This window comes from Sardina pilchardus, chromosome 4 (genome assembly GCF_963854185.1).
Source record: "Sardina pilchardus chromosome 4, fSarPil1.1, whole genome shotgun sequence".
Lineage (NCBI taxonomy): Eukaryota > Metazoa > Chordata > Actinopteri > Clupeiformes > Clupeidae > Sardina > Sardina pilchardus.
The window spans coordinates 13432290-13454789 of record NC_084997.1 but is presented as its reverse complement, the minus strand read 5'-3'; the positions used below and the strand labels follow the sequence as shown (position 1 = coordinate 13454789).

General features: G+C 46.8%; 1 protein-coding gene across 2 annotated transcripts in view; it reads right to left on the bottom strand.

The window, feature by feature from the left end:
- Nucleotides 1-22500, bottom strand: part of clybl (citrate lyase beta like) — a 74707-nt gene that overhangs the window by 5103 nt on the left and 47104 nt on the right. The window contains exons 3-6 of one of the 2 annotated variants that reach the window (XM_062534223.1): nt 16022-16210; nt 6266-6367; nt 4870-4963; nt 4380-4547 (exon numbers count right to left, since the gene is read on the bottom strand). In XM_062534223.1, the coding sequence (XP_062390207.1) occupies nt 4380-4547; nt 4870-4963; nt 6266-6367; nt 16022-16210 (553 nt within the window). The remainder of the gene's footprint in view (nt 1-4379; nt 4548-4869; nt 4964-6265; nt 6368-16021; nt 16211-22500) is intronic. The other variant, XM_062534224.1, reaches the window with a different exon arrangement.

The window sequence follows — 22500 nt, the reverse complement described above, 5'->3', positions numbered from 1 at the left end:
TCCGCTATTGGTTCCCCGCCCATTGCATCATTCCCACTTCCTCGGGCTCCTCGGCCAATCACAGCCTGCCATCTGGTGCCTGGGTGTCTGATTGGAGGCTCTCTGTTTAGCAGAGTGTAACTGCCCTGGCAGGCAGTCAGTGCTTTTGTCAAATTTAGAAGAAATTAGATTCTTGTTAGCCAGCACTGGCCTTTCAGAGCAATTCATCATGGATCTTTCCTCTAATATTTCACAACAAAAGCTAAAAATAATCAAATAAAAATAATGGTAAAATGCAAATAATCTTCATTCTTAAAATCTTCTGATATGTCATTTTGATCTATCTAAAAATCCGGGCAGATAAATGGACAATTTATATCCATCATGACAAACACAAGGCCCATACACATTTACAACCAGCAAAAACAAACCAGAGAAAACAAAAATACCCATAATCAAAACAAGGCTAACAAAAGCTTGATACAAATTCCACAATCAAGGTTTCTGTCCTGTGAAAATAAAATCTATTATCACACATTGCTTAAAAGACGCCCGGCAAGTCCAAGGGCAGGGTATTGGGCAGGTGAGGCTTTGAGCGGAGAGTATTACTTAAGTAAGCAGAGTCTCGCCAGTAATAGCCACTAACTAAGATTACACGATAGCAGGCCCACGCCATTAAGCCCTTAATCCTGCCTGCTTTGCACAATTCTATTTAATATTAAATTCAATCAACATTTTCTGCTTGTGTGACTGCTCCACCGCTTAATATTTGTCTGTTAAAATACTCATGACAGCATAAAAAAAACAGAAGAAAAATGCAGCACAAATAAACAACAACAAAAAAAAAGCACAAAAATAATTCAGCCTAATTTCTAAAATGTCGTAAACATTAGTGGACATGAGCCCCGTTTGTGAGGGGGGTCTTGAGCGGAGTGTGTGTGCATGAGCGGCAGCACGCCAGCTCAGGGGCCTGCAGGGAATAGCACTCCTCCGAACTCACCGCAAAAGGCCTGCCCAGGGAGATGCCTGTTTTTAATTGCGGTCAAGATGTGGGGAGAAGCCCACAAGCGCCAGACTGCTGTGTCACGAGAGTCACTCCGTGCTGGTCCCTGCCTCGTGTACGCGCGCACACACACAGACACACAGACACAGACACACAGACACACACAGACACACACACAGACACACACACACACACACACACACACACACTTCCAGCTACCCATTCCCCCCACGATTGCTCACAATTTCTCGTTGTTATTTTTTTGTTGTTGTTGTTGTTTCTGTTTGCAACGTTGAGTGAGCGTTGTTCTTTTTTCCGCCTGGCTCGCCCTGTCAGTCTCAACTGTAAAAAGTGGCCTTCGCTAGCGGTCTCCTGTCCACGGAAGAATCGCAGTAGCAAACAAGGCTGGGGGAAGGGGGGTGGTGAGGGGGGCAATTGGGTAGGTGTTTGGAGGTGGGGGGTTGGGGGGGTTAGTCGTCTCGGGGGCAGAACACTAGCGAGAACACTCGTCTGCTCGGGTAGCCTGCAGCATGCCCGGCCGCCGAGGCAGAGGGAAGGACTCGGCCTGGCTCTCACGCCTCGCTGCCGGTCAAGAAGTCGGATCACCCAGACACGCCACGCGCAAAACACACCTCACCCGCACCAGCCTGCGTATGTGTGTGGCTGACTGGCTCTGCATACGCCACTAAAACCGGCCCAAAGGTGTCTCTTTTCTAATGACCAATATTTAAAATACTCAGCTAACAGCTCAGCCGTAACGACACGTCACTAGTTTGAGACCATTGAGTCGTATTTATTTATTTATTTATTTTTTGGCTGGTAAACGCTGCGATGTCTGTAGGGTATTTTTTCCCCCCTCTTCCCTCCAGCACCATTGCAGTAGTCGAGGTCGCACTATCAACGTCTCACTGATTAAACTGGAGCCACAGATCATTGAGTAATTATGGGATCACCGTCTTCATTCATATTCAAAGGGCATTATTCGTGTGGCCGCTGCCGCCGCCGCCGCCGCTGCCGTTCGGTTGGCCAAGAATTAGAGGAGATGAGAAGAAATCAAACAAACCAGAAAAGGAGTGGGCGGGAAAACGGAGAGAGAAAAAAGGGGTAGACGAGGGAAAGAAAAGGGAAAGGACGAGGAGAAAAGAAAGGGATGGAGGAGGGAAGAAAAGAAAGAGAGACAAAACTCTCGTCCTGCTCAGCCCCGGGGGAGTGGAACAGTTACTGTATACATAGATTAGCAGGGGTAACACTGTGCATTCGGCAAACAGCAATTATGTATTCATTAGGCGAGGCCCCGGAGGAGGACGGCGATTTCCAGCCTCCCGTGGCCAGTTACACACACACCAGGACTCCACTCCCGTTGCCTGGCTACAAACCCACACAGAGCTTAGCTGTGAACGCACGCATGCACGCACAACCATCTCCCCTCCAGCAGACCGTCCAACACACGCACACACACACACACACACACACACACACACACACACACTTGCTTACACACACAAATACAAACACACACACACACACACAACCAAGTGCACATGCCTGCAAATGTACACACTCAAGCAAACACACACATATGCACACACGCCATATAAGCGCTCATCATTTTTTCCTCCGTCTAATTGTGCACAGAAATGTCACAAGCTGTAATTGACATTTTTGCATAAGAGCAGGAGGAAAATAGAAGGAGAAAACTGCAGTTAATGCAGACTGCACTGTGCTCCGCACATTAAAATGCCTGCAGTTGATTGACTTAAGTGCAATGTGATGTGTTGGCCTTTTCGCGGCAAATAATCGACAGCTTCGGGAGCACATTTTTCTTCTTCAGCCTTTTGTTCAAAGCAAGAATTTTTAGAGCTGATGACAACACTAATGAGCACAGCGAACGAGTGAGAGAGCTGCACACAGACAAAAAGAAAAAGGAAAGAAAAAAGCCGAGAAGGGAATGAGAGAGAGGGAAGGAGGGGTGGCGATTGAGAGCCAGAGCGTCAATACAGGACCCAGGAAAGCAAACACCCTTAAGGGTGCCTATGTATATATATGTGTGTGTGTGTGTATGTGTGTGTGCGCGTGTGTGTGTGTGTGGGTGTGTGTGTGTGTGTGTGTGTGTGTGTGTGTGGGCTGGAGGTCTGGGTCTTCCGGACGGGTGTAGGTGGACAGAGCAGTGTTGGGGCCATCATTCTGTGAGGAAGAGTGTTGATGTGTTTTTGTGGTCGTCTGAGGATGAGTCACGTCACCAAGGGGAATCAGCACGCGGCATTCTTAGAGAAGTGACCTTTCACCAACACTTCACCAGCAGCCATCGCTAACCAATAGGTCTTACAGGAAGTACAAGCAGGTTTTCACGCTGAATGTCTACAGTACAGACGCACAGCTCAGGGGCAGATCATGACGAGGGCTGGGCCGCCTTAAAGGTGCTCTGAGGAGCACGGAGGTCACAGAAATCTGAACATTACCAGGACATTCACTTGAAACTCAAAACATGACCCCTCGGGGTCGGATTAGAGGAAACTACACTGGGACAAGCCCACACTGTCAGGATGCTATTGACTAGCTACACTAGATGATATGAGGTCAGGTTATTCAAGGAAATGTCACATATTTGATGTGATGTGAATTATATTTAAGCTCATCGATATGTATGGTTACACATAATATCCAAAATACTGGTCAAGAGCGACGCGTTAGTGAGGCTACACACAGGGAGAGAAAAGGCTCTAAACCTGACAAACAGACGAGAGGAGAGTGTGTAGGAGGAGGTGCTGTATGGTGTGTGTGTGTGTGTGTGTGTGTGTGTGTGTGTGTGTGTGTGCGCAAGAGACAGAGTGTGTGCGTGTGTGTGTGTGTGTATGTGTGTGTGTGTGCGAGAGAGAGAGAGAGAGAGAAAGAGTGTGTGTGTGTGCCTGCGTGTGTGTGTAGGGTAGAGAGTGAGAGAGAGTGTGTGTGAGTGTGTAAGTGTGTCTACGAGTGTGCTATTGAGTGAGTAAGTGAGAGAGCGAGAAAGAGAGAGAGAGAGAGAGAGAGAGAGAGAGAGAGAGAGAGAGAGAGAGAGAGAGAGAGAGAGAGAGAGAGAGAGAGAGAGAGAGAGAGAGAGAGAGAGAGAGAGTGTTTGCGTGTGTGTGGTGGGGAGTGAGAGAGGAGCACAGAGTGTAGGAGGAGCAAAGCGGAACCATGTGCTCCAGACAGACAAACAGGACGGGGGAGGAGAGGAGAGGAGAGGAGAGGAGAGGTCAGGAGGCGCAGACGGGTTTGGTTTCGAGAGGGAGGGAGGAGAGCAGGGAGAGAAAGAAGGAGGGATGAGAGGATATAGCCAAGGAAGAAGAGAGACACAGAGAGAGACAGAGAGGGAGAGAGAGAGAGAGAGAGAGAAGGAGGGAGGGAGGGGAAGCCGTACCGGTGAAGCCCATGAGCGCTCCCTCCCTGGCCTGCTGCCGGAGCCCGTCGCCGTCCTGGTAGTCGATGTAAACAAGGTCGATGGCTTGCAGGCCGAACGCCTTGGTGGTCACCACCACCTTCTGCCGGGCATACAGCAGCTCGCGGGCGTCCTTCGTGCGCGTCGCGCCTGCGGGGTCGGCAAAGGAAGGCAGACATGTCGGCAAATTTCTTCCAAACGGACAGATTTCCGCTGCTTTTTTTTTTTTTTTCAACAATGTGTCCACGTCTGTCCAGTATAACTCATGCATCTTAAGGATATTCTATTTAAAACACAGCGCTATCTGTAGCTAACTGCAACCAACGCTGTATTATTAGCACTTACATACAATGAGTCTGAGAGTGATCCAAAGACTAAAATCAGCACATGAGATAGGAAGAATGACCACGCAGAATAAATCGAATGTATTTTTGCTGATTAAAAAGGAGGAGGGAAGGATCAGAGGTCGAACCTATGCTGGCGCAGAAGTCGTCCGAGCCGAAGACCACGCCGTCGTGGTGCAGGCCAGCCTTCGGCCCGAGATCCCGAACCTCCGCGCACACCGCCTGTCCGCAGCAGAACAGACACAAAGGGCTGGGTAAGTGTGTGCGAGGGAGCGTGTGTGTGTGTGTGTGTGTGTGTGTGTGTGTGTGTGTGTGTGTGTGTGTGCGCGCACAGCAACAGCAGTCAGAACAAGCAGGCAGCCTGGCAGTCAGTCAACTCACCCAGTTAGACAGCTCGTATTTCCACCATTACTGCCTAATATCGCTGCCGCGCTTGCTTCTGTGCCCCCCACACACACACACACACACACACACACACAGACACAGACACACATACTTTTTGTGGCACATGGCTCTTGCAACACGGAGAGCCATCATAACAAACATGCCAGCCTCTAGATTAAGCATGTGTTGTGCCATCAATCATTCACTTATACACACACATTAATAATTATCCACTACAGTTAATGACCTAAAGTAGCCTTCTCTCACTACAGACAAACAAAAAAAAAAGGATAAATCTGTCATTCTGTGAACCCTGTCCAAGGCCAGGGAATCTGTGGAGAGTGGCAGGACAGGGAGAGAGAAAGAGAGAGGGAGAGATAGAGAAAGGGATATAGAGAAAAGAAGAGAAAGAGCGAGAGAGAGAGAGAGAGAGCGAGAGAGAGGGGTTTGGAATGTGCTATGCAGTTGTGTCAGGCATGGAACAGATGGAATTTGTCTGAAGCTTTTGTAGGGTTCCAAATTAATTTCACTTCTTGCTGTGACACAGCGATATTTTCCTGTCGCAGCTCTGTGGACTCGGCCCAGCCAGCACGACAGCCAGTTCCACAGAAGACGAGGGGGAAAAAAAAAAAAAAAAAAAACTAAAAAAAACAACAAAACAAAAAACAAAAGTGGGGAAATAATCAAAAAAAAAAAAGCTGAAAAAGGATGGCTGGCTTCCACTGAAAATCCCTCCCCCTCCCCAAATAAAATGGTGCCCTTTTCCCCTATTCATGAGGAGGGTGACAGAGAGGGAAATCTCACTGCGCCCAGTTTTTAACTGGAGACTAATTAAAATGGAAAGTCAGACAAAAAAGTGACTTCTGAAAAAAAGTGTAAAGAACATGCACACACATACACACACACACACACACACACACACACACACACACACACACACACACACACACACACACAGACGTAAACACTTCGAAATAAATAATAAAAACTTTGATTGCTATTACTGTTTGAAATCAGGTAGCGGACCCTGACACACGTCTCCCTGCATCTCTTTTAATCTACACGGCGCAGGTTACGAGTGCAGCGTTTTCCCCCTGCGTTAGCATTTTTCCCCTCTTATTCCGATGGACGGTAATTTACCTTAAAATTTAGCAGACCCACAGCAGTTTCCACGAAGGTGACTAACCGGACGGGCTCTGACAACGCCCGGCCTTTCAAGTGCCGCTGAAATCTGTCAACAAACTGGAAACACAGGAAACTCTCCTTCATTATTTATTCCCATTAATCATGCTCACTGTCACAACTAATAATTTTCCTTAAAACATTCACGAAGGAGAAAACTAAAAATAAATATCATTATTATATATCATAATGACCCATAAACACAATTTGGAGACATTATTTGGGGGATAGAGAGAGAGAGAGGTTGGTTAGAGGGGGTGTTGAAGGTTGAGATTTCTCTCTCCTTCTGTGCTTGCACCATCCCTCTGTCAGCCCCTGGGATCTCCTGCTTCACAGAACCCCTCTAGATAGCCTGCCTGTGCCTGTGTGAGGGTAGCACCGAGAGAGAGGGAGGGAGGGAGAGAGAGGGAGAGAGAGAGAGAGAGAGAGGGAGAGAGAGACATAGACAGAACAGGGAACAGAACAAAATAGAAAAAAAGAAGACGCAAGACTCAAGGCTGCTCTTTCAGAGAATTTTATTAGAGTGTTCTACAGTTTCTTTTGTTACTTTTTTTTCAGTTGGTGCAGACGGGGGAGTGGGGGGGGGGGGGGACCAGCGAGATGTGTGTGACAATCGGAGTGTGATATGACACTTCTCCCGCGCTTTCATTCAGCGTAGCTTCCCCCTCCACTATTTGAGCTCACCTAAGAAGGCTTTAAAATGAAGTTTAGTTCTTTGAAGACCAAAGCATTCCAATTTTTTCCAACAGACCAGTTCACAGCTAGGTTTGCACTGCCAGTGGGGTAGCCCAAATTCCAAAATCTATCATCTGGAAACACACAAAAGCTCCCTCTGTCAGATATTTCCTTTTAAAGCTAGCAGAAAAAAAGAGAACGGGAGAGAGGGAGAGAGAAGGCTAAAAAAAACTCAAAGTAGATATGTGTAATTCCCTGTCCCCCCTCCATCTCTCTCTCTCTCTCTCTCTCTCTCTCTTCCCATTTTACACACAGGAGAGAGGGGATCAAAATCACCTCAGGTAAGTCAACACATTTTTTTTTTTTTTTTAAAGTAAAGACAAAAATATCCCACACACACACACTTGTTTTAGCTCAAAGAATATTTCTTTATTGGGGGTTTTATTTTTTAAAATAGGGGGGGAATTTTAATCATCTCACCATTCAATCTCAGTTGGATAAATCATATCTGAGAGATTTGCATAAATATAAACCATCAAAGACTTTTCATCTTCAAAGGGGTTTTCAAGACCCAATAAGCTTTGTACTGTAATCATCTGAGGTCACCACCCTGCAAGGGGCAATGCTGCTATGGCAACATAAAAACTAACGCTGAAGGCTTAGCATAATGTTGGCGCCCCCACCCACCCACACCACACCCCCCTTCTTCCCAGTCCCCCCTGTTACACCCCAGCTCCACTCCAGCAGAAATAAACCGGTGTTCCCAAAGAACAACGCTTGTTTGGCCAAGGCTCAATTTCCGTCTTCTCAGCGTTTATCACGGGTTATATTTCCAGCTTTAATAGCCTGCTTTTTTAATATTGTTTTCGAGGGGGTGAGCACTGTGTGTGTGTGTGTGTGTGTGTGTGTGTGTGTGTGTGAGAGACGGGGGGTTATTATGGTGGTCCATTTCCGGTGCTGGGTGGCAGGTTTGGTGTGCTTGTATGTGTGGAGTCCCTCCCACCTCTTCGTCCCCCCCACCACCACCACCACCGCAGCTATCACCTCCCCCCTCCCACCACCCGCCTGATGCATTGAAAAGCTCCACCACCCCACAATCCACTCCACAGCCACGCTTAACAGGCGTCATGATTGAGTGGGGCCATTAGGGATCTCTCTACGCGCCACGTCAAATTACAGGTACGCCCTTCACCCGCTTAAATAACGCCGAGGCGACCTCCTGAATCAAACACGTTTATTCAATCTGCCAGGTCCATTTCACATTTTGACACGTCGCTTAATACGAGAAACAGTCATTGTTGGATTTCTTTTTTCTTTTTTTTTGAAAGAAAGGAAGAAGGAAAAAAAACTTTAAAAGAGGCAATTGAGGTTTGAAATGATGAGGGTCCTTGTGGTCGTCGAGTGGCGTGGAGATGACGAAGCCTTTTAAGGACTCTTCTGTCCCCATCAAAATCCCCTCTCACAGCCTATGAGCCACATTACCCAGCCTTAAACCACAGTGAGGGGGGGGGGCAGAGGATTTGAGAAACTGATTACAGGAGAAGAGGGGACACCCCCCCGCCCCCCCCTCCAAAATTGCAAAAGACTGAAAGAAAGACGGACGAACGTAAGAAAAGAAAAGATAAGACAAGAAGAGAAAAGAGAAAGGCGGCAAGTGGACAAGTTTCAATTAATTCTGTTCAAAAGGAGGGGCAGATTAAATGTTTCCGGCCTGCTGAAGTGTTCATTTCACAGAGAGCCCAAAAGGAGAAGAAGAGAAAGCCAATCGGGGAGAGAATGAGAAAAGAGAGAGAAAGAGAGAGAGAGATAGAGAGAGGGGGGGAGAAAGAAAAAGATAGAGAGAGAGAGACAGAGAAAGAGAGAGGGAGAGAGAAAGAGAGAGATAGATAGAGTGGGAGACCAATAGAGAAGAAAGAGAGAGAGAGAGAGAGAGAGAGAGAGAGAGAGAGAGAGAGAGAGAGAGAGAGAGAGAGAGAGAGAGAGAGAGGGGGCTTTGAGCTGCTCTTTCAGTCTCTCGTGAGCACCCAATCGAGGCGGGCCAAAAGAATGCACACGGCTCCGAATTTGTGGGAGGATTGTCCCTGGACAAAGGACAGCGTTCCGCCTGTTGTAGTCCAATAAGCCTTGTCAGTCAAACAAGTGCACTGAGAGAGGGGAGAAAGGCCCAGCAAAAGATTTTCACACAATGGGAAACAAGTAAGCCCATCTTTTAGCAACAAATCAGTCTAGAGGTTCCTCTCCCAATATCAATAAAAAAGGGGGCAAAAATAAACAAGAGAGGGATTTACGGCTCTGGGTACAACACAGAGGGAATGAAAGAGAGAAAGAGAGAGAGAGAGAGAAACAGAGAGAAAGAGTGAATGTAAAAGAGAGAAAGAGAGACACACAGACACAGAGAGGGAAACACAGACAGACAGTGGAAATAATAAGGCCTGCAGAATAGCAACTCCAAATCTCTAAGGACCAGTTAGCAAGTGTTTAATCCAGAACAGACAACTTGGGAGAACCAGAAAAAAAGCTGACACACACACACACACACACACACACACACACACACAAAGGGAGGAGGAGAGAGAGAGTGTGAGTGAGCTTCAGAAGGCCATTCACAGTTAATTCCAAATGAAGCAGGTGACACAGGCTGATTATGCCTCCGGAATAAAAGGAAAATAATTGATTATTAAATTGCAATCAGCTTGACAAGGCTGTTATGGCTGGCAACTCTAAACAGATACAACAGTAATGTTACACACACAATCCCTTTAGAACAAATACAAAGAATTACAACAGAGGAAAATAGAATAAATCATAATATTTTTTTGTAAAAAAAAAACATACATTTGCTGAAAAAGTCACATTCTCTGTTTCCACATATCAAATTGTGTAATCCTCAATGTGATCTCAGGAGCACTACTGTATATCTGAATGGTAAGATGTTAGAAATCTGCTAAGCCCAGAGAATCTCAAGCCAGAAGTCACTCTCTCTCTCGGTCTCTCTCCTCCCTGCTGCTTCCTGGTGCTGTACCATTCAAGGTGTGTGGAAAGCATGTTCCACACACCCCTGTGTGTGTGTGTGTGTGTGTGTGTGTGTGTGTGTGTGTGTGTGTGTGTGTGTGTGTGTGTGTGTGTGTGTGTGTGTGTGTGTGTGTGTGTGTGTGACACAGCACCTCCAACTACTCGAGTAGCCATGTATTGTATGTACACCATGTCTCTCTCATGCCCCTGAGCAGCAGGGAGAAAAAGAGAGGGAAAAAAAGAAAGAGAAAGGGAAAAAAAGATAGAGCGAGAAAGGAAGAGAGATGGTGTGAGGAAGAGAGAAAGTGATAGAGGGGTTGAAAGAGCTCGCCAGAGGTTCCCCTGGAGGGCATGGGATTTGGTGCACCTCTTACAAGCGACAGAGAGGTTTATCAGAAATAGGTTGTGAGGCGTACAAAACCCTCCAGACGAGGGGGGAAAAAAAGTGAAAAGACTATTACTGGCCATCTCTAGGGTGCTTTTCAGGCAGGACAGAGCCTGGCCTAGAGGTCTGGGAATGTGTAAGAACGCATTTCATATCGCACACTTACTGATTTTTATTTAAACTGAAGCCTCCCACATGCTTTCAATATACACACACACACACAGCATTCACTCGCATTAGTGGGGGGAATTACATACAGTCATAAAAGCCCTCGTACGCCATTACACGGGTTCTATATGAATGCTCGTCAGAGGTCAACACTTTTCTGGTTAGCTTGACTGTTTGTGGTTTTCTCTCCCACGAGGCTCCAGATTTTTCTCTCTTGTTTTTTTTTTTTTTAAAAGGTGAGGGGAATGCAGGAGAAGGGGGGGCATGGAAAAAAGGAAGGAAAAAAAAAGCTGTGAGTGAGTGAGTGAGAGAGGGAGGGAGGGAGAAAAATTGACTGAACACCTGTCGGCAATTAAAAAGGGAAGAAGTAAGCACGGCCCAGGAAATATATGAGCACTAATTAAGGCCACTAGTTAAAAACTTCCTGCTCCTTTAGCCCGGAGTAGACTGTGGGGACCAGACTGGGCCCCCTGCCCCCTAACACCACACCTCCACACCTCCCTCTCTTCCTTCCCTTCCTCTTGCTTTCTTTTCCTCTTTCCTCACTCCCTCCTTCTCGACCTCCCTCCTCCTAGTTAAGACGCGGCGACGACACCCCCCACCTCCACCTCCGCCACCCACCACCGTCCCTTTCAGGTCACGCAGAGCAGTTGAATGAGGCCGATTTCTGAACCTCGCCGGAGACTGCTTAGAAAAGGATGAAGTTCGAATGGGAGCGCGCGCGTGTGTGTGTGTGTGTGTGTGTGTGTGTGCGCGCGTGTGTGTGTGTGTGTGTGTGTGTTGCTTGGTGAAGTGAGATGGGGGTAGGGGTAGGTTTTGCAACATGGGGGGAAGGGAAGTTCTGGGTGGTTCTGGGGGTCACTACCACTACCCCACCCCACCGCACCCCACCCCAGCCAGCAACACCTTCGGGTAGAGCAGCACGTGGGTCCTGCATATGGGGGCGAGCAGGGAAACAGGTTGTTTAATTATGTCACTGTGAGCTGACCTCCAGACTAGAGGCTGTCCCCACTGCAGACATTTAATTGAAGGTGACGGGGAGGAGGTTTACCAGACGCTTTTATCCAAGGTAATAGCTAGTTAGCTAGCTAGCTAGCAATATTAGCTTTATGGCACATAGAGAACAAGACAAAACACTCAGAACACTAATTGAGATGGTAGTCTATCTACCAGATTTCCCATTTCCCAACGGACACAGTGTGGCAGTATGCATAAGTGTAAGCATTGCACTGCAATGTTATGGAAGAGTACGAACCACGGAGGTAGTGCAAAAAACTGAACAGTGCAAAGCTATTACCTGTGCTAGAACAGAATAGTCCCTAAATAAAAAATACAAAAAAGCAACTTCAAAATAGAAATGCAAAACAAATTATACCTAATAAACTAATATGGAAGAGATAATGTATTGTCCACGTGTCATTATAGGAAAATAAGTCCCTACAGGCTGAGCAGGACCCCATGTGAAGTGGAGGATTGACTGGCGGACAACACAGTATCAGGCTTACAGTATGAGGCTACTAGCCAAAATAAGGAAATAAATGTCACACAATATGTTTGTAAAATGTATTTCATTACTGTTTTCTAGTATATGTAATATGTGTAGCATGAACTAACTGCTAAATAAATAAATAAATAAAGATCAGAATCAAAATTCTAAAAGTCATTGCCAGTAGTCGTTATATTTTTGCAGCTGTTATTCTAAAGATTTATTAGACTTCTGAACGTTGGGAAGGGCCATTATTGTAAATGAGACTTTCTGTAGCATTCTGTACCAGGGATTAGGAATGGTTCAAAGAAAGAAAACGAAAACCGGAAACAAATACAATTGTTGTATGAATGCAACTGAAACGGGAACAAAACCAATCTCCTAGTGAAAACACTCATTTCAATTTTAGATAACCAGTTAATAACAGTATTTATCATTCCAATTAACCTTTCTTTGAATATGATACTGCCTTTTCCAGGTATATAGATACTGATACTGATGAATATGTAACTGCCTTTTCCAGGTATGTAGCCTCAATTATTGAAACATTGTGTAAAATAAAACATTGGCTACCAGAGACACTAGGACATTATCTAGGCCTAGCATCATGCAGTTAGTAGCACTACACATACTGTAGGTTAGGCTATTACAAGCAAGCACATGTTCTGTACCTGAAAATATATATTTTTTTGAAGATGCAATATCATATAGGCTAAATTCAAATCTAGGCCCTCACCTAAATTCAAGCACAGTGTTTTGAACAGTTAGCCTTGATAATAGGCTGAAATTTAAGCGTTATTTAGCTGCTGGGCTTCTATAACATTTAGAGTGTTGCCATTTAGAGGAAAGGCTTTGGAACACAGTGATGGAAACGAAAAAATTATGTTTTTGCTCGGAATGAACTGAAATGAAAATCATTCTGTTTTCGGTCCCTAAACTGCATAACCACCATTTAACAACAACATGTAATAAAACAAAGACCAAAAAATGTGCATAGAGGCTAATATAGAGTAGAGCATAGAGTAGAGTTTGTGCATAGAGGCTAATATAGAGTAGAGCATAGAGTAGAGTTTGTGCAATGTGCATAGAGGCTAATATAGAGTAGAGCTTGTGCGTAGAGGCTAATATAGGAGAGTAGGTTGGCATGGTATGGTGGGAACAGAGAGAGGCAGTCTCATGCCCAGTAGTCTCCCTCGTCCACTTTAACAGCTGTACGTCCTGGGGAACACAAGCCCTCCTCAGTGTGTCCGTTGAGCTGACAGTGATAGGAGTCTGCCACTGAACATACTCCTCAGCATGGCTAGTAAGGGGTGGCAGTAGTCCATGATTGACAGCAACTTCTTTGGGGTACTTACATACGCCACTTTTGTGAAGGACTCCAGCTTTCCTCACTAGCCTGTCCAGTCGCCCAGCATCCCTCTCCTTAATGTTGCCCTCCCAGCGCACCACAGCACAGAACAGAGCAGAACATTGGCAATGACAGACTGGTAAAACATCAGTAATACTTAGACCCCAGCCTCTTCAGAAAATAGAGCCGGATCTGCCCCTTTCTGTAAAGTGCATCAGAGTTTGCTGCCCATGCCACCCCAGGTATTTGTAAGTCTGGACTGCTTTCCACATTGATCCGCTTGACGGAGACTGGTAGCAGAGGGGGCTTGGACCTCCTGAAGTCCACCACCATCTCTCCGGTCTTAGAAGTGCAAGACGTACTAAATGGTCTTTCTTCTCCATGTGTTGTTCTCATGATTGTGTCCACTTAGCATTTTTTTCCCCCCTATTCTTCCCCCGTGAGGCCTAGCACTGGCGAGTGCCTGCATTGGGCACGGGTCGCACTGCGCCGTGTCGCGTCAGGCCAGGCTGAGAGTGTTCTTATTTTCAGACATGTCTGACTTCTAAGGCCAATTTCAAAATGTCATCGCTTTCTTGAGCGGACGCCAAGAAAAACACTCCGCTTCTCCCTGGGCACGGCAACAGGGATCAATTCCCGTTTTACAGGGAAATGGAAAAGTTTGTTATTATTGCTTTGAAGAGACCTGCGGTTTCCCCTTACTTCATGACTTTATACATGGAGACTGCTGTGTTCTGTACAGATGGTGAGGTTCGGAGAAAAAAAGAGAGAGAGAGAGAGAGAAAGGGAGAGAGAGAGAGAGAAAGGGAGAGAAAGAGGACGGAGAGGAGGAGGGAGAGAGAAAATGTCACGGGTATTTTTAGTGTTTCTCACTTTTTATTTTATATATTTTTTTTTTTCGCTGGGGTTTCTACTGGAGGGCTGTGCCATGGCTCTGCGGAGTGTTGGCCGTGCGGCTCGCAGAGTGACAGGCCAGAAGGCCATGATAATACCGTGGGACACGGGACAATTAAACGGCCCTGATTGATTTTCACACTGGCTAGTAATTCTTGTCAGAACAGAGGGACGGTCCTAGTCGTCGTGTCATCCACACACACACACACACACACACACCAGAGGTTACATGGGTTTTTTGTTGTTGTTCAGGCTGCAGCCTTTTTCCATGTGACCTGAATGTCTGGTGCTAATAAACGACCATGACCTCATTCCATTTCAATGCTTTACCATGTAAATATACCAGTCTGATCAATTTGACTCTTCATGTGTGCAACCCATTATATGTGCTAAGAGATATGATATAGGTTTTCCATAGCCAAATAGTGAGAAAAAAAAAAAAAAAAAAAAAAAAAGTAAAAGTGACACACAGCAAAGTGAAATAGAAATAGAAATAGACACACACACACACACACACACACACACACACACACACACACACACACACACACACACACACACACACACACACACACACACACACACACACACACACACACACACACACACACACACACACACAGAAAGAGAAGGAGAGAGAAAGAAAGAGCACAATATATCATCTCGCTCTTCATCAGACTGGTGGTAGCCTTGAAAGTTGTAAATGTGAGATGTCTGAATTACAGTTCCCAGGGTATGGTCATGGGACACGATGGAAAGCCAGGAGTATGGGTGGGAAGGGGTGGGGGATCCCTGAGCAGTAATACAATAACATGGCAATTCACCTACTGCACCACTGAATCCTTATTTCATGACCAAAAAGGGTCCTAGTAGGTTCAACAAACAGGAACAATTTGTTCCAACAGAGTTCTCTGGGGCTCCAAAATGTTCTATCAAGGAAACATGTTGAAGGCTCTGCTATGAACAGCCTGACATATTAAACACTCACAATGATGACCCTTTCAAAACTCTGAGAAAAAAATATTAATCTATGTGGTGAAGAGAGCTGCCTGGATTCTGATCTACATCTAGACAAGAGTTTGGCTGGGAACTAATCAACATCTTGACTTGTTGGGGGACACAGTTAGCCTGACGATCCAGACCCACATCAAGATGTAGGGTCTGGACACTCACCGTAGACAGGGCTCAATCGGAGGGGTGGGATAAACAGTTGTCTTTCAAATTCCCTCCCCGCAATAGGATAACGCTAAACGAATCATCTTCTTGTTTTTAAGTAGCAGGATGCGTAACCTTCCCTCTCCACGCAATAGGATAACGCTAAACGAATCATCTTCTTGTTTTCAAATAACAGGATGCGTTACCGTCGCAACTTCTGGTCGCATGTCAGTCACCATTATGTTAAGCCCACCCACGGACTCTATACACGCTGTGATTGGCCCGCTTTTATTTTCCATTTCTCAGCTCCTTAGCTCTACGGAGCGTTGCTAGACTGCCCCGCCAGCCAAATTACATTTGCTGCCGCTAGGGGCGTCTAGATTTCTAGGCTAGGACACATTCAGGTCCCCACACCCACAGGGACTTGGGTCCAACCCGGGTCATTTCCCCAATCCCACCTCATCTCTCTCTCTCACTTGCTTCGTGTCACTCTCTTCACAGTTCTATCGGATTAAAGACACAAAAAGCCCCCAACAGTATTTGGAAAAAAAAAAAAAAGTCTTGTGAGTGGTGGGGTCAGGGGTCACTCACCCAGTGCACCTCTGCGGTGTCCTCCACCTTGGGCAGCATGAGGGCGGTGGGCAGCACCTCGGCCCCCAGGATCACCTCCAGGTCGTCCTCGGCCAGGCCGCTGGACACAGAGTTGACCCGCACGCATTTCTCCGTCCGGCCCAAGTCCAGCTCCGCTAGCATCTTTGGGATGGTCTCCCGTGCCTCAGCCTGCAGAGAGAGAAAGAAAGAAAGGAAGGAAGGAAGGAAGGAAGGAAGGAAGGAAGAAAGAAAGAAAGATATGTATGAAAAAAAGAATGAAAAACAGACAGAAGGAGAGGGAGAGAAGTAGATGGGAAACATTTAAGCTCAGGAGCAAGAGACACGTTCAAGGCAACGAAACAGCTCCACTCAAGGAAGATGATTTAAGTCTCACAATTAGACAGAGATAAGATTCTCACAATTATATTCTCTTCAATACCATCTTAGACATTTGAGAAAAACAAACAAACAAACAAACAAACAAACAAACAAACAGGAGCCAGGGCGACATGTAGGGCCCAAGAAAGACAGAGTATTTGGTGCAGTAATAAAAATAGACACATTATAGTGAATCATTTGGCAGAGCTGAAAGCTAGCTATGCGCTGGAAACGGCAGCAGGGAAGTAAGTGGTCAGAGTCGATGCACATGCTGTCAAGTCAACAGAGCCTACATGTGCCTCCCCTGCCACACAAACTCAATTTGGAGGGTCATCCGGGGAGAAATAATGGCCTTTTTCTTTAAATGCTCGGACAATGGAGGGCAGAAAAATGCACAATTCACAACCCACAAAAGACTCACAGATGATTTTTTTTTTCATTTCACTACTAAAATACTGAATTACCAGTGGCCTGAATTTTAAAAGAGAATTATGTAATACAAAACCTATCTAAGGCTTGAATGGCTCCCAAACAACATACAATGGTTGTGACTAGACAAGCACTGGCTCTGCTGTTTATTTGTGCGATTACTGAATTGAAAAACACTGCGCTGTAGATAATTGTTCGCCAGACAACATGGAAAACAATATTCCTTACACACATGCAAACATTGGACACAGACACACAAAACAGTCTGTGTGTGAATTCATTTCCTTTGGTGTGCATTTGTGTGTGTGTGTGTGTGTATGTGTGTGTGTGTGTGTGTGTGTGTGTGTGTGTGTGTGTGTGTGTGTACATATACAGGTGTGTGTGTGCGTGTGTGTGTGTGTGTGTGTGTGTGTGTGTGTGTGTGTGTGTGTGTGGGTGTGTGTGTATGTGTGTGTGTATGTGTGTGTGTGTATGCGCGAGAGAGAGAGGAAGTGTGTGTGTGTGTGTGTGTGTGTGTGTGTGTGTGTGTGTGTGTGTGTGTGTAACTGGTGCCCTGGGATTAGAGTGTAAAGCGAAGTCTTGTGAGCAGGATCATCTGCACTGGAACAAATGCACTCAAACTGTAAAAAAAGAATCCCCACATCCCCTAGAGAAGGAACAAGCACTGCTATCACATACACAGATAGTGTATCACCTCACACACACACACACGCACAATGTACACACAATCACACAGCCACACTCTCATTCATACATACAAATAACATATGTTTGTGGTCAGACAGACTCCCTCTCCCCTCTCAGAAACACAAACACAAACACACACACACACTCTATCTCTCTCTCTCTCTCTCTCTTCCTCTCTCTTCCTCTCTCTTCCTCTCTCTTCCTCTCTCTCTCACTCACACACACACACACACACACACACACACCTGTATACACATATTAGGCGACACACAAGAGCCCATAGCACGCAAACATGGGCATTGTTATGTGGAGAGTAGACAGGAAGTGGGCGGAGTCAAGAAGAGAGGGGGTAAAAAATCAAAGTAAGCCTCCTTGCCCAGCGCCTAATGGTGACACAAGCACACGCCAGCGCATTCAAAACAGATGTGTCCACAGGCAGAGAGGGTGAGAGAGAGAGCGCAACAGAAAGAGAGAGAGAGAGAGAGAGAGAGAGAGAGAGAGAGAGAGAGAGCATGGGAGAGATAAGCAGAGGTGGATGGACAAAGCATTGGAGGAAAGAGAAGAGAGAGAGAGACAGATTATGAAATAAATTGAGATAGAGGGATACAGGTAAATGAAGAAAGAGAGAGAGAGGAGAAAAGGGGAAAGAAGGAAGGATTCAGAGTCGGTGAGGAGCCGGAAAGAGTAGAAATGGGGGAGAAAAGAAAGAGAAGGATTAAGGTACAAGTTTAAGGAAGGAGGGAGGAAGGAAAGAAAGAAACAGAGAGAGGAGAGAGAGAGAGAGAGAGAGAGAGAGAGAGACGTAGAGGAGGAAAAGGTCCTCTCTGGAGTAAGCGCTCAGGAGGAAATGTGGTCTGAGTTAAGTGGCAGGAGGAAACAGTAGCTTAAGACTTGTCAGGTCAGATCAAAGGTGGAGAGAGAGAGAGGGGAAGAGAGTGAGAGAGAAAAAGAGAGCGAGAGAGAGAGAGAGAGAGAAAGCACAAGAAAACCCAAACACAAAGTATGATAAAAAAGATGAAAGGAAAACAAAATAAAAAGACAAAGGCGATGAAGATGTGCGAAATGCTAGAGGATAGTAAAGAATGAGATGGAGAGTGACAAAGAGAGAGAGAGAGGGAAGCAGACAGAGGCAGAGAGAGGTGGAGAGAGAGATATGAAGAGAAGAGAAAGACATAGCTGGTGCCTGGCGTTAATTAGTGGGGAGAAGAAAGCGTGTGGGAGGGAGAGAGAGAGAGAGAGACAGAGAGAGAGAGGGGAGGGAGAGAGAGAACGGGTGTTCTTGAAAGGGACTGAGGAGGATAATGAAGAACAGAGGTTAATGAAAGATGAAGAAAGAGCCACCTTAGGCTGGGGTCATCCTCCCTCACGCACACACACACACATACACACACACACACACACACTTGGGAGGGCTTCCCCTCGGCCATCACCACCACACCCCGTCTAGCACCAGACCAAAGAGCAGCATGGTGGGGGCCCTGCTCTCGCCTATGGCACCCCCCCAACACACACATACACACACACACACACACACACACACACCCCAACATCTTTTCAAAGGCAAGAGGGGTGGATTCCTAACTCATCCTCACAGTCTTCAAATTACTAGCAGGATAGACACACACACACACACACACACACACACACACACACACACACACACGGAAACACACACACACACACACACACACAGACACACACGGACACACACAGACACACACGGACACACACGGACACACACGAACACACACATATTGACCAAACTCATCCCAAACATGCGAAGGAATCGGTCTGGGTTGACAGTAATATGAACTGGCTGGAGCTTTATGGAGCTATAACTCAACATACATAAACCTGCTTCAGGCCAAATTCATGTCTACAGTATGCTGCATATACATGCCATTGGTACTACTCTCCTGTGAAATCACCCTGCGTACATGACCTCTTCCAGATCGCTGGGATTTGTTTGGGAGAGAGTCAGTTGTAGCTGGAACACGTCGGTTCAGTGTCTGTGCCACAGAGCTGACAGCTGATAACACACAGGGGTTTCTCTATTCATCTCCATGTGGTTTGCGCTGAACAGAAACCTGCATGTTTAATATATCCCCTCTCTGGTTCTCGCTCATGCCCAATGCAGTTTTAAGTTAAGTTGGGGGTGGAATTCCAAATAAAGTCTCTATACTATCTGTCAGAGAGTCCACACGTCCTCGGCATGTCCCCGATTAAACTAACATGAATTAACCCTCATGGGCTCAGGTGGAAAAAAAAATCTTCAGAGTAAAAGACTTTGAAATATATAAAATAAAATGAAATGAAACGGAGATGTTTTACATTAACAGACAGCAAAAGCCAACAAGTTGCTTCAAAGGCACCTACCTACCCCCCCCCCCCCCCCCCACCCCACCAATCGGCCGAGCATCCAACTGGGCGCCCGGGAAAGAGGCGCCCGGCTCCCATGCCGCCTTTTGATATCCGCCCATCAAGCCCATCATTAAAGCCTGACACCGAGTCGTGACAGCATGTCCACAAAACGCTCCAGCGCGAGAGAAGAACGAAAAAAAAGACAGAGAGAAAGAGTGAGAGAGAGAGAGAGAGAGAGAGAAAACAATGGACTTTCATGTCTGGAAATATTGACCTTTGTTAAAGGAAAGGAGGGACGGACGGAAGGAAGGAAGGAAAGGAAAGAAAGAAAAAAGGGGGGGGGGCTGTCTCCTTCATGTCTTGAGAGCTTCAGAATACCTGGACTCCCGCTGTGCGCAATGCCAGGAAAAGGGGGTTCAATGTTACGATTATACAACACAGGTGTTTTGGTCAGATCTCACATAAGACATATGATGTGTCCGTCTTACGTGGCCGGTGTGCTTGTTCGAGCGAGAAAGGGCCAGAATGTACATCACTGTATGTTGTGTACTCGTATCTATATATATGTGTGTGTGTGTACAAGAAGTGAGCGGGGAAGCCAAGCGAATCATTTCAACAGAGCAAAAAAAAAGCCTTTACAGCTGTCACGGAAAATGAAGATGCTTGGGGAGAAAATAGTGGAGAGTGTTTTATCGGAAATGTAATGGATTTGAATATGTCATCCCCCAAGCCTCCCTACCCAATGTCATTAAAAGTGACTAAAAATAAACAAGCGCTGTGGAGAATATCATAATTATCCTCGATTGCTTCGAGATATCTTGCTGGCGCTGGTGATTTATCTCGGCGTTCATTAAGACCATTACGGCGAGCTGTGCGGCTTCAGATTGCGGGCCGCTCAGGAATGAGAGGGGTTGCAGTCACCGCCACCGCTGTTTCTATAGAGGCATGACTCATCTCTTTTCTCTTTTTTTCCCCCCTCACCTCCTTCCCTCTCTCTCTCTCTCTCTCCCTCGCTCTCTCTTTCTTTCTTTTCTTTTCAACAACCTGCTGAGACACCGTGCCATGCGTTTTGAAGCAAGGCATAGTTATCTGCGGGCTCGGGCATTGTGGTGCCCGTAGGTGTGAAATTCTAAAGAACGGCCTCCCCACGGGCAGGCAGTGACAAGTGACACGTGCTTTCGGAGGAGCAAGGGGGTGAAGGGTAGGGGGGGCATCCGCGACCTGGTCAAGACTGGTGAGCCGAAAAATGGTATTCTTAATACGCCTCCTCGTTTCGCATTTGCACAGTTCACAGTTGCACATGGCAAATGCCAACGTGGAGCCTCTTTTCATGGCCAAAAGGTGCCATTCTCTCTGGGTACTGGCACAACACCGCGCGCCACACTCCCCCCTCGACACTGCCTCTTCCTTTCAAGCGTTCCGATTTACTTTTCCTTTCTCCTTTTCTGTTGAACAGTTGGGGTTGAACGTTGCCATTTTTTGTATTTTTTGAGAGAAAGAGAGAGAGAGAGAAAGAGAAAGAGAGAGAGAGGGAGGGTGAGCAGAGGGGAATGAGGGGGAGCGGGGGGGCGGGCGCTGCATTGCGTTCCGAAGCCCACGTAGCTGGCGGCTGTGTGGGCCAGTGGCGGTGCCAAGGCAAACAGGCGGCCGTAACTCGATAATGAGGAGCGGGAGAAGGTGCGCGGTGTTCTCCGGGCCTCAGCGATTTCTGATACGTTTGCCTGCCCTGAACCACCAGCACTGGGAGGCGACGGTGGCCGTGGTGTGTGTGTGTGTGTGTGTGTGTGTGTGTGTGTGTGTGTGTGTGTGTGTGTGTGTCTGTGATCACTCCACAACCACCCCCTCCTTCCCTTCAACTCCTCCGGCACACATTTGCCTGCCTGAGGACCACGAGCAATGGGACGGGGTGGGATGGGGAGGGTTATGCCCCCTCCCTCCCCACGATCCTCCTGACCACCGGGACGACGGGGCTCACGCTCAAACAATCAGCCCCATTTACAGCTCCACATCCCAGTGGTGCGCTGGGAGAATCCGAGGAGTTTGTCCGCTTCCAAAAACCATATTGCCCACCTTTAGCTGCTCTCATTCCCTTTCTCTCTCTCTCTCTCTCTCTCTCTCTCTCTCTTCTCTAAACACACACCAGCCTTCGCTTGAACACAGCTTTCCACCCCCCCCAACCCCCCTAAATAATTCAGTGTTTGGATTCTCCCTCTATTACCCCTCATGATCGCTTGCAGTGGTGACTGATGGCTTCTTTGGGGTCACTTTGGGGCAGGCCACAGTGTTTGGATTGGAGGGGAGCAGGAATGTGCAGAGCGGAGCGTAAGAGGGAAGCTGTGATGCTTGGGAGGCAGCTTGATTTATGGCGTGTCACGGACACCAAGAACTGGCCTCCTTCCCACGTTGAAAATCTCACAGACCGTAACCTCAGTTCACATCATTCACCTTATGCCTGATTGACAGGATCTTGCTTTTTCACTCGCTCACGCTCTCTCTCTCGCTCTCTCTCCCTGCCTGTTTAGTCTCTCTCCCTCTTCCTCTCTTTTAATCTCTCTCTCTCTCCCTCTCTCTTTCTCATTTGGTCTCTCTCTCCCTCTCTCTCTCTCTCTTCTTTCTCTCTCCTT